General features: G+C 40.5%; 2 protein-coding genes across 2 annotated transcripts in view; both read left to right on the plus strand.

The window, feature by feature from the left end:
- The first annotated feature begins 412 nt into the window (after positions 1 to 412).
- LOC119413642 (protein S100-G-like) lies at positions 413 to 940 on the plus strand. The gene is given in 2 exon segments (XM_037680697.1): positions 413 to 563; positions 837 to 940. Coding segments are annotated over 2 exon segments (255 nt in total).
- Positions 941 to 1520: 580 nt separating this feature from the next.
- rimbp2b (RIMS binding protein 2b) overlaps positions 1521 to 12903 on the plus strand; it is a 200827-nt gene continuing 189444 nt past the window's right edge. Inside the window, exons 1-6 of the mRNA XM_037680698.1 lie at positions 1521 to 1649; positions 2506 to 2595; positions 6422 to 6544; positions 7913 to 8017; positions 11376 to 11426; positions 11801 to 11821. Of these exons, the coding sequence (XP_037536626.1) occupies positions 1521 to 1649; positions 2506 to 2595; positions 6422 to 6544; positions 7913 to 8017; positions 11376 to 11426; positions 11801 to 11821 (519 nt within the window). The remainder of the gene's footprint in view (positions 1650 to 2505; positions 2596 to 6421; positions 6545 to 7912; positions 8018 to 11375; positions 11427 to 11800; positions 11822 to 12903) is intronic.

Genomic DNA, 12903 nt, shown 5'->3' on the forward strand with positions numbered 1-12903 from the left:
GTTTTACCGTTGCAGAAATAACAGAAAACGCAGCTGAACTCAGATGGTGTTGCCTTCAGGCTGTTGTTTACTTGCTGCTGCTTGTCCTTGACAGCATTTCTCCACCACACTGTGCCTCTGTGTTCATGCAGTTCAAGTACACCGTGCAGATCAGAAGTTATCGTTAGTTGATGTCGTATGCAGTTACCTGCTGTCGAAACAACATGAACGTTTGAACTAAAGAGGACGTTTAAATCTGATGGTGTTTAATAAATAACATATGCGTACAAGTTTATGATAGGTTCTGCTAATGTGTTTTGCGTAACAGACAGATCATGCATATTCAAGAACTTTATGAACACCACTCAGACATCACTTATCTGATTCTTTATTCTCAAGCTTCAGCAAGTCATCTGTACACAAAGTCGCCACCATGAGTAGCATCAGAAAAGCAACTGCTATGCTCAACGACTGTTTTACCAAGTATGTTGGACAAGATGGAGACAAGACAGCCATGTCCAAGGCTGAAGTTGCAAAGATATTCAAAACAGAGTTTCCTGAATTAGCCGCCGCATTAATAATAAGTGCTATGTGTTGTCATTATCGTATGTTCCCATACAATGGTGAAATTGGTTCTCTGCATTTAACCTATCGCACCTGGGATCCACCCAGGTGGAGCAGTGGGCAGCTATGTAAGCACCCAGGGAGCAATTTGGGATTGGGTGTCTTAATCAGAGACACCACAACATATAGGAATAGCTGGGGATTAAACCTGGGACTTTCGGTTCTCGGGTCAGCTGCCCTGCCTCTCCCCCATCTCGGCCCCATTACAGAATGACAGTGCTGACAAAGGTCAGCTGACATGTTTAAACTGCTGGATGAAGATGGTGATGGCACCGTTAATTTCTAAGAATACGTCGTTTACGTTGCAACCTTGAGTATGGTGCTCCATGGATGTTGATCTCAAATGGGACGGGGAGAAAACAAAGCTCCAACCCACGATCATCCTTAAAATATTCAAACTTCCCCAGCCAGACACCAAATCTTTACGTGAAAGCTTGAGTGACTTGAATGGTCATTGAATGTGAAATGCTGATATGAAATGTCAAAGCTGACTTAAAAAATGGAACAAATAACAAATAAAGATTTGTGTCCCTTCAGTGTGGCTGTGGCTGAGTGGTTAGAGCAGTCGTCCTCTAATGCAAGAGTTGAGGGTTTGATTCCACCAGTAGTCACATGACAAAGTGTCCCTGGGCAAGACACTGAACCCCTCATTGCCTCTGATGTGTGTCACATCTGTCATGAGTGGTGGTTTTAGAGCAGAACCCATTGGTGCAGGCAGGGCTCAGAGACCAGATGGTTAAATGAGAAACACTTTAATAATACAAAAATAATGAAGCTGTTGTGGCAGCAAAACTCATGTTCTTGGAAGACATGTAGAAAGTCACAAGAAACACATAAGAACTCGGAAGGGAAACCAGACGATGCCCAGACAACAAATAACACAAAGACACAGACTTACATACAATGACTAACGAGACATGACACTCAACACCTGTGAGGACACACAGCTGAAACACATCAGGGGAAATGATAAACTGGGAAACCAGGGGGTGCAGGAACAGAATCAGCCACCAGAGGCACAATCCCAGCACTATCAGTGTATGAATGTGACAAACCTCTGATTATTCTCTGTAGAGATCTAGTAGAGTGTTGTATGAATGTGTAAATGAGAACACAGATTGTTGTGTAAAGAGCTTTGAGTGTCTTGATCAGAATGAAAGGTGCTATATAAGTGTCGTCCATTTACTTCTACTGACAGACATAGCTAAATGTTTCTTTTCCTGTGTACACGTGTTTTTGCGTGCATGTTTCATGCTTTATGTTTACTTTGATCTGAGAGTCCACTCTGAAACGTCCTTCATAAGTAAAACATAAAGGGAGCGAGAGCAGACTCACCATCACAGCCATTAGGAGGAACCATTTTACTGTAAATGTATCATGCATGAGACTCCTGAGGAGAGCTGCCCTTGGCCTTCATGCTGCTGGAGCTGGTATAAACTGGACATCATGGAAAACTCAGTGGTCAACACTGCACGTCGTTCTGACGGCACACCTCAGAACTGTTGACTGGACACAGTCTCCTCTTCCTCCACAGAGATTTATTCTTTTATTCTGCGCTCGACACACAGAGTGTTTGCATGCTGGTGGTTTCTCCATTTGAATGATTTACACCCTCAAACACACAGCAGTGACGAATGTTTAACTTGTTACATCTTTGGCTGCATGTTTAAGTTTTTAACGCGTCAGCTATCATTATAACATTCTTATATTTCGATTATAGTGGCTTTAACGGCAGCTTGTTTTAGCGATGCTGTCGAGAACCTGAAGCAGTCTCCTCAGATGAATAATGCATGGGCCACTGCTGACAACACGCTGGCTTTGAGTGCAGTGGTCTTGTCTAATCATGGCGACTTTTTAGCCTCTGAACACTGTTTTCTTTCTGACTGTTTTTTTTTTTCCCAGGAGAATGAGCTTCAAGGTTTCCTTCAGGAGAACAAGCACTTGAGTCTTCAGTGGTTCAACAGCAGCCACAAAGCATCCGAGTATGAAAAGGTAAGAGGTGAGGAGGCTTTGCACAACAGCTTCCGTGTTCTTAAATACAGCTTCTGAGAGCTGTTGACTCTGATCAACGTTTCTTCTTCACAGATTGAGGCCTCTCTGTCGTCACTTTGATGCAGTGTCGTTTCTGGGTCACGCTGCGTCTTAGCCACGTTAGTGAAGGAAACTCGCTTTCAATTCTATATAAAAAATACACTCTTCCACAAATATTTTCCATTTGTGGAATGAAATCAAAATAAAACAGCAAGCCTCAGGTCTCTATAATTTACTGACGGATTTGAAATCATCACTTTGAAGACAGGGCAGATCTAAGCTTATAAACATTTAAAGGCAGATCTTACTCATCACAGATTATCCCCCAACTTTGAATCCTGTGCAGTTTAGCTTGATCTGTCTCTTTTAGTTGACTGCTGGTTTTATGCCTGTGGATAGGTTTTATGATTTAGACTCACTGGTCTCGGTGTTTTGATTTGCTGGCGTTGTTAGAATTACTATCCTTGAGGAATCACTGGTCATTCACGGCTGCTCTGAGGAAAGGGGGCTTCGGCTCGGCTACAGCTGCAGGAACACGTAAACACAGAGGCGATTAGGGGCCTTTAAAAGAGCGGACGGAAAATACTGCCCCCTTCAAAGTAGTGTAAACAGTGCTATCAGGAATGTGTGGAAACAGTCCCATTCTTCAGACGTTGAACTGACAGAAACACAAACTTCGCTTGAAGAAATCAGGTTCAAGTGTTTTAATACTTGCTCCACTTGATGCACGGTGTTTGTTTGACAGCGAGGCATGAATAATTGATTCACGTTTTGGTTCACAGCAGTGGAAGTGAGTGAATTATATTACTCTTGCATTATAATAAAAACAATAAAATATTTCATCCTTAAATACAACCAGCTTCCCTGCCAGTTCCTGACCTGTGACAATTTTCTGTCACGTAATGTGTAAAATACTTGAAATACAAAGCAGGTGCCTCACAAGCTAACAGATGCTATTACAAAGAACTGGTTGCTTGAGTTGTGAATGATTCTTGGTATGTGTCTGTAGAAGATAACTAACATTTAATAAAACAAGAGAAATTGCATTTCCTGTGAAAATGTAGTGTAAATGCATATTGCAGAAAAACTTGCTGAAAAACAGCTGAAATTAGCAACCAAAAAAAAAACATGCTGAAATATAGCTGAAATGGAAGAGCAAGCCTAAATTAGCAGAAGAAAGCAGAAAGAACACATATTTGCTGAATTGGGTTTAAATAAGTTGAAATGAACATAAAAATTGGAAAATTAGCTACAAAAGCTGAAATTAGCACAAAAAAAATGCTAAGAGCTGAAAAGGCATCAAGAAAGAGTTGAAATGAACTAAAAAGATGTGGAATTAGCTGAAAAAGCTTTAATTAGTATAAAACAGCTGAACAGTAGCTGAAATTGCAGAAAAAGCTGAAACTTACAAAAATTAGCTGAAAGGAACATAAAAAGCTGAAATTTACAGAAAGAAGTTAGAAGAAGCACAAAAATGTTGCAGTTAGCAGGAAAATTCTGAATGGAGCACAAAACAGCTGGTCGAAACAGCTGAAATTAGCTAAAAGTAGCTGAAAAAATGTTTAAATTTGCACAATAAAGCTGAAAGAAGCTGAAGCAGAACAAAACGTGAAAGGAGCAGTAAAAGGTTGTAAACAGATCTGAAGATTTGAAGGATGTAAAATGAGCTCAATTCAATTCCTATGAGGAAAAAAAATGGCAGAAAAAGCTAAATATTTTGAAAAGCTAACGTTGCACCAATACCAAAAGTCATAGCAGGATTGTCCTGAACGAGCTGAACATTTTGATATTTGATTTGTTGAAATAGCACAAAAATTGTGGAACGAGAAAGATGCTGAAAAATGTACGGAAGATAAATGGATCACAGTAGAGTGAATGCTTCATAAACATTCACACCATTTTTACCATAAATACCACACAATGATAAAAAGCACTTCTTTCATATAAAATATACCACTTGCACTAGTGGGTGTGTCGCACTGGAACTGGCTCTGCCTGTGTTTAAGTGAGAGTATGTGGAGAAGAAACATTAAACGTCAGCTGTCATCACCCTGATGGAACGGTCTTTTGAGACAAAATCAATTTATTTTATTGATAAAGAGCAATACACAACAAAAGTCATCTCAGGGCTCTGTACAAAAAGGTAATTAAGTTAGAAACAGTCAATTTATCTCATTTATAATGTAATGGAGTTAGAATCTGTACATTACAAATTGCCAAAAGAAGCTTGTGTTTAAACTAAAGTGGTGGTGATTTATGTTGGCTGCCCCCTCCATCCAGGCAGAATATTCAAACATGTTTGTTCTCACTGGCTTTTAATACAGCATGAGATTTGACCATTTTGCATTATTTTATGTCATGTCATATTAGTTTTTATTTTTGTTTGTTTTTAAGGGCTCTTGTGGCACAGTTGGTAGAGCTGTTGCCTCTCAGTGAAACGTTGCCGGATCAATTCCTGGCTGGGGATGTTTTCTGGGGGGAGTTTGCATGTTCTTTCCATGCATGCATGGGTTTTCATGCATGTTAGGCTGATTGGCAACTCTCATATGTTCCTAGCTGTGAATGGTCTGTCTCTAGGTGGCCCGGTGATGGACTTGAGACCTTCCAGGGTGTACTCCGCCTCTCGTACAGTGAGAATATTTGAGATTTTGTAGCCATGCATGTGTAATGACACCAGCCAACCTGCAGATATGTTCGTTTTTGATTCTCAACGGATGATGAACCTATTAATTTATTGTAAATGCACACAAGTGATTGCAGGGTCGGTAGTCATAAATGCTTCACATTAAAGTCACCAGTTAGATTTTTGGCCATGAAGGCCTTTCAGTGCGAAGTTTGCAGATTTGTTTAGTGCGTTTTTCTCCGAGCGCTGCAGTTTCCTCCTACAGTCCAGTAAAAATCCACATTCTGAAGATAATTTATTCGTGTGAACATGAGTCTGCATAGCCATGTGATGAACTAGTTACCTGTCTAGGGAGTACTGTTCCTTAAGGATTGTGCAGAATATGATTGATTGATTGATTGGACAACTCCAGTAAAGGTGATACATATGATTCCAATCGTTTAGTGTCTAAAGAAGAAGAACATTCTCCTCAGTGTGACTCAAATGATCTTTTGCATATAAAAATGAGTTTATGGATATTTGTAGTAAAGTGATCTAACATGCATGTTTTTGGTCTGTGGGAGGAAACCAGAATACCTGGAGAAAAACCTACTCATGCATGGAGAGAACACGCAAACTCCACCCAGAAAGGCAACCTTCTCAATGACAAGCGGCAGCTCTAGCAGCTGCACCACCGTGCCGCCCCATGCTGTGCATGATGCCAAACAGGAAAAAGGCAGACTAACGAGCAAACATAAGAGGTGTCAATATTTCTTGAAATCTTGACTTATAAATATGTTCTGAAGAAAGAAAGCCAATTCAGAAGCTGTTAGGCGCACAATGTTTCACACCGAGAAACGTTCAGAAGCTTTGTTTATTTACAAGATAACTCCCCGGGGGATCTTTAATTTCTGTTTGTGGAAGAACCTGAGCAGCAATTCTGCAATCAGTGATTTCCGAAACAAAAGATGTGTCGAGAAAAAGTAGCGCAGTACACATGCACAACGTCATGCATTTAATTGTTTGTAATGTCTACATTCTTGTCTCTGTCCCAGACTTTACTGAATCATGGCCGTAACATAATTTGAAGCAGAAGGAAAAGATGTGCAATTCAGGAAACTTCAAAGGGTGACCTAAAAATGAAATTCATTTTTTAACTGGGCTTCTCTTTCACTTTCTGTGCAGGTGAAGTCAGAGTATGTGCAGCTTAAAGAGGCCCTTGGTGTTGTGACGCAGGAGAGAGATTTAGCCCTTTGGGAGAGGAACCAGCTCCAAGGCAAACTGGAGAACTTAGAGCAGGTGCTCAAGGTAGGAAAACCAGATCCAAGTGTTCCCACTGTCCACTGGTATTGTTTGCATTTCCAGTTCTAGTAGCCCATTTATCCTGGGTTTCTTTTTGTGGAGCCTAACCCTTTACCAATCCTCTCCCCACTCCTACATGTGCTACACTGCCTCCTTCTGGTTCTGTACCACTGAACTGTCTAATGTCCTCGACGTGTCTGTTGCCTTCCAGTGTCGTGTTGGGAGGTCTGACCAGGAGCTGTGAAAGAATACAGGCTTGGAGCAGTCTGCCCCATTTCATTTATTTTTTCACCCTTTTACATTGTCCAACCTTACTGGGTTCGTTGCTACCTCCATTCACCCTGTCCCCTCGTCCCTCTTCTAGTTTTAAAAGGTATCACTGCTACGTCCATCTGTTGGGGAGCAGCCCTAGTTAGCCCCATTCTGAATGTTTTCTGTCCACCTCAGTGGCTGTGCTTATATCTCCCTCTATTCGTGGGCTGCTTACCAAACATACAAATGATCACGTGGCTATAAAACCAGAGCACTGTGGTATGTGATTTATGCATGAGGCAGGATAAAGAGTTTGGCTTTCTGATGACTGGAGGGGGAGGAAGAGGAAATATAAAGAGAATGGGGCACCCTCCACGATGATAATGTCACCCACAGGTCTGATGACTTTACAGATCTTAGATCTGAATACTTACGGCATGAAAATGTAATTTGCTTCCTTCACCTTACAGTGTGTCAGATATTCACTCATAGTGGGGAACAACGATGTGGTGACACAGGGGCACTGTGTTATGAAGAGCCTAGCATTCAGTCTGTTGTACTGTATGGCTTCTCTGGTTGTTATGGATGATCACAGACAAATGAGCACGCTGCAGAGTTTGCTCACCCCTTTAGTGTAACGCTAAACCTCAGATGGGTCATGCAAAGACAAGATCCAAGAAGACGTTTATTTAAAGCGTCCCGTTGGCCAGACTTTACAGCAGGTGTTGTGTTAACTAAAGGGGGCAGCAAATCCCACTGTTGACATGTTTTGTGGTTCAAACAGCAAAGCATCTCTAGTCCTCATCTTCTGCTCAAAATTTTCTATTTTGTTTCTGCAGATGACTTCACATAAATACGTTCATTTTGTGCGACACAGTTCATCTTTCTTTCTCTTAAGGATTTTAATGTAACCGCACAGTTATCTAGCCTCTGTATCTGTGAACTGTGCACATGTCAACACATTTGTGTTGTCTGAACATTGACGTGAAGACTCGAGATGCGTGTTGTGTTGCCAAAGTGCCACTGGATTTTAGTTCCACTAACAGCAGTCCTCTCTACGTCCCTCTCCCCCTGCAATCTTTCCCCCTCTGGCTCTCTATCCCTACACCTTTTTGTGGACAGCATATGCGCGAGGCTGCAGAGCGAAGGCAGCAGCTAGAGTTGGAGCATGAGCAGGCCCTGGCTGTACTCACTGCAAAGCAGCAGGAGATTGACATTCTTCAGAAGGTAATGGAAATCTGATTGTATAACCCTCCCTCCTCTCGGCTTTCTTGTTTGCTCTGGTTGTGGCTTGTCATGGGTCATTGGTGAAACATCAGGGTCGTACATATTGCACAACAAAAGACTTCAAAAATCATCCACGGGTTAGAGAATCCCCCTGGCATTGATATTTCCAGTGTTCCCAGAACCATTCTTGAATATCTGAACGCGTGACACTTCAAAATTACTCGTTGTGTTTGACACAAGCAAGCTGATCCAAAACATACAGACAGAACAGAACAAACTAAAGGCCTACGATTCCTTGAAGGAATGTGTGTCAGCTGTCGCCTTTCATACCCGAGTTTTAAAGTAAATTCATCTTGAGAACAGAAGATGTTATCCTTTTGGCCAAATTTTCACAAATATTCCACATACAGTGTCATGGTATCTATTTCAAGCTCCATTATCACTCAGCGTATTTGTTGCAGAAGAAGCTCAGCTACCACACCAAATTTCAGCTCATTTCCAGTTCAAGTTTTTGACTCCAAAGCAGTTATAGCTGTTCTTAAATTGATTACTTTCTGAGAGTTTCAGTTTCAGTTTGCGAACAGTCAGAGAAACATAGGTGCATACACGAGTAAAAACATAATCTCCCACTAATCACCTTTTTGTGGTGAGCGATAATCAAAAGCCTGCCCTGGCCGTTTGATGGCAGGACTTCCTCCTTTGAGCACTGGAGCAGGCTGTAATGTCAAAGCGAACCCGGGGAAGGCTGAGACTGCTGATAGTGTGAACATGATAGTCATTGTCACCAGTGCCATCTCTAGAAAAACTGCTTGTGCCCCAGTGTGTTTGTTGCTGCAGAAGCCTAAAGTCACAGCCGGCCTTTTGCAGGCAGCAGCTCTCAGTCTCTCTCGTCAACAGAAGCTCATTACTGCTTTATCTTTCTTCAGACACTCTCTGTGTTCCTCTACACTGATGGGCAGACTTATTAAATTATACACGCCTGCGCTTATATTCATGTGGAACAGATGTTTTCAGTTCAGAAAATGTCACGTACTATGCTTTGTACCTTCACAGTCATAGTAAAACTCATTCTTCTTACATGAACTAGACGAGTCTCTAAGTACACATGAAAACATTGCTGAAATTTAGGATTTCAAACAGTGTTTCTTTGCTCGGATGTTTAATTCAGGATTAACCGTCATTTGGATACATGCTGAATGTTTACAGAGAAAAGCTTTAGAGTAAATAATTATAAAATGAAAAGAGTCATAACCACAGGGGTGGTCCTAGCCTGTTTGGTGTCCTGGGCGAACAACACCCCGCCCCCCATTTCTGTAAAACTGTACACAATGAATTTAAACATACACAATACAAATACAATAATATATAGAAAATAAACGCAATTAAAATAAGGCATTTCTAAACTGCACCAATAGAATATGTGTGCAATAATTGCACTTTTATGAAGACATACATTTCACCGGACAACTGTCAAGGAAGGTCTGAACATTTTCTGAATGAGACAACTTACACTACTGCGCTTCATGAAACATAAATTAAATTGAACTGTCACGTAAAGTCTTATCCTTCTTTTAAAAAGTGATTCTGTACTATTATTTTTCAAAGAAGAAATACAGATTAAAGTGCACAACAACTGCCACCTAAATATTGACCTTTCTTGCCTTATTTGATGCAAAGTCATCAATAATGTCATTGGATGAAATCTGCTCAGCAGTTGTACGGTTGATACTGACATAGCAAATGGCTAACAACTAAGACAACAAAAAAAGAACAGGCCTGCATACAGTATATGTCCAATTTGTGAAATACTCAGAATAGAAGACAAATCAACACCTCTTCTAGTTAATGGCTATTTATCACAGTCCAAACAATATCACAAGATCATTACCTTTAGTAATTATAGTAGCCTAATAGTACTTTCCTATGTAGTAGTTTAATTTTAGAAGAATTTCAATCTTTAAAACGATATTTTCTGCTGAAAATCAAAAATGTCGTCCTAAGCAGCTAAACTAATTAATAGTAAGACTGTTTTGATACAGGCTATAGCCTACATAACACCTTTCATGCTCCAATAGATGACACTGCTGCATACCTTTATGTTTTGCTCGTTCATCCAGTAGTTCTTTTCTCTTTTGTCTTAAACTGGGCACCTGATGGCTTTGACCAGTTCTTGTCCATCTTCCATGTGTGTAATTGGCTGTTGAGCAGAGTACCTTATCACCATCCAACCCTAAACATGAGTCAAAACAACTTAAGCCTCAACTAATTCGCCTGCCTTGGTGTGCAGATTTGTTTTTGTATTATTTTTTTCAGTGATTCCACTATTAGCTATATTTACAATATTATGAATGAAATGTGCTTTGTTTGGGAAAAAAACAATGGTGTGATTTATTTAGTGAACACATTGTATTAGGTACATTATTAGATGCATCCCTGGCCCAGAAAGGGAGACAAGAGAATCTCACCCCCACCCCCCTTCACAATCTGTTTGTCAGACCTCAGCAGAAGCTACACGCCCTGCACTTGGTGGAAAGCGGCCATGCCTCACAAGTGGGCAATAGGAAACCGATATGTAGGCTTGACAGGCTATATGAAATAATGTGTTTTATTTTTTTGAGTGGGAGGGTGGATTGTATACCTGGATTATTGAGCATGGACTTTGTGGGTTTTGAACCAATTTGACATGATTGTCGATGAGGGAGAGGGCCGGCACCGAAGGAGGGGCCGTGCCAAAGAGACTATCTTATCACCAACATAACTGGTTTGTTCCACTTTAGAGTAAGCTGTTTGGGGGAAGAATCAGTTTTGTGTTGTGTGTTTCCTTGACTGATGAAGCCTTCTGGATGAAAGGTGAAACATTTCAGCACAAAAAAAAAAAGAAACTGTTCAGATGACCCCACTGAATATCAAAGAAATACTTAAATAATGTAAATTAACAATTACTTGAAACCACATAAAATAGTTTAAAAAACGAAATTTAAAGTTGAATAATTGGTTTTTAAAACTATGTAAATGTATGCAACAATTTGCAAAAGCTGAACTTAAAATATTAAATAGAATCATATAGAAATCATGACAAAAGATAAAAGTAAAAATTCCATTCCACTTAGGGGACCCCCTAGTGGCCCCGGGGCCCTAAGAAGCTGCTTAACCACTGCTTATTAGTTTGCTTATGCCTTGGACCAGCCCTGGGTTGGTTTGTTGTTAGACCCATTTTCACTTTGAGCTGAAATGACTTAAAAGTAAAAGTGTCTGTTCTGCTTCTAAATATCTGTCTAAATATCTAAATATCTGTCATCTGTGTTTTAAACCAAACGAAAACTGCTGTGTGAGTGAACTTCCCCCTTTTGTCTCCCAGGCTCAGGTTGAAGCTAAGAAGGAACATGAAGGTGCGGTCCACCTGTTAGAGGTGAGTGTCTGAACACCGGGGTGTGGTGAGGGTGGGGTGTGGTGAGGGTGGGTGCCTCTGGGTTATTGTGTGGATGCTGCGTACCAACCAGTGGACTCAGAGATCAGGCTGGAGCTGTTTCCTGACGCTCATTAGTTCCTGCCTTAAGCAGAACGTCAAACAATCTTTTGAAATACATTTTAAAACTTTACATTTATATGAAAAGTCTTTCTTCGATCAGAATGTCCAACTCGGTTGTTCTGTCTCTGCATACGAGCACTGTAGGAAGGTGAAATGTGTTTTCAGAATGTGAATGAGTGATCTCACGTGTAATTGTGTTATTTCTTTCCCTACATCTCTTTTTACTGTACGGGTGTATGTTTACACTAAAACAGAACCACTTGGACAGCATGCAGGTATTTCAGAATTGTTTTTATTAATTAACGTGATATTTTTGAAGCCTTTAGCACCTGTAGTTTGGCCCAGGGGGATGTATCACCAGATAGCTAAGATGATTATTCATTAATTCTTCAGTTTGTGAATGACAACAAACATTAAAAGTTACATCTGACTGAGTGGTAGCGAGCAGGAAAGTCATGAGCTGATTTCTACAATTCTGAGCTCACAGTGATTTATTTTCAGCTTAGCTCCCCTCACTCAGTCCTGTCCTACAGTATACTACATTTCAGTGGGTTTATAATTTATAAAACACTTTAAAAAAAGTTTGAACTGATCTGACTTCATAAACTGGACCTCTATCTTATTTCTTATTAGATCTTTAAAGTTGGCCTTGAGTGACAATTTTTTAGACTTTAAAAGTCAAAGTTTTTCTTTGTTGATGTTTATTTTTTACCCATTGCCAGTCCAGTCTTTGTGTATAGATATTTAGTTTACAGGATTTGTTTGAGAAGCTTTTTCCTGAAGCCTGACAGAAGCGCATGATTCACAGGCTAAATCTGGTTTTAAAATGAACCAAGCCTTTATCACCAGTTGATAGAGCAAAAGCATGCAACAACTTGTTCTTGTTTGTTTAAAATGCTAAAAATGTAGGCGATAACATGTTCACATGGTCTGTAGTTTGTGTGCAGCACAGCAGTTAGAGCTGTCGTCTCACAGCATGAAGGTTGCAGGTTCACCTTTTGGCCTTTCAGTGTAGTTTGCATACTCTCTCTTTGCATGTTAAGAGGCAGATAAATAAAATGGATGGATAGATGACAGGAACCCATATCAGAACATTGGGCAGGGGCAACAAAAATCTGTAGAAGAAAAAGGTATAAATAGGAAACAGCTGGAAGAGATCATTGAATCCACAAATGCCACATCTTCTGTTTTCAAAAGGAGAGGAGGAACCCTGCTGTTATCAGCAATAGATGGATGGATGATAGATGGATGGATGGATGAATGGATGGATGGATAGATGGATGAATAATGGCTAGATGAAGGGGTGCTTGGTTGGATGAATGGTTGGATGAATGGATGGATGGATGGATGGATGGAT

Source organism: Nematolebias whitei, chromosome 8, assembly GCF_014905685.2.
Source record: "Nematolebias whitei isolate Nwh7 chromosome 8, NemWhi1, whole genome shotgun sequence".
In the NCBI taxonomy this organism is placed as follows: domain Eukaryota; kingdom Metazoa; phylum Chordata; class Actinopteri; order Cyprinodontiformes; family Rivulidae; genus Nematolebias; species Nematolebias whitei.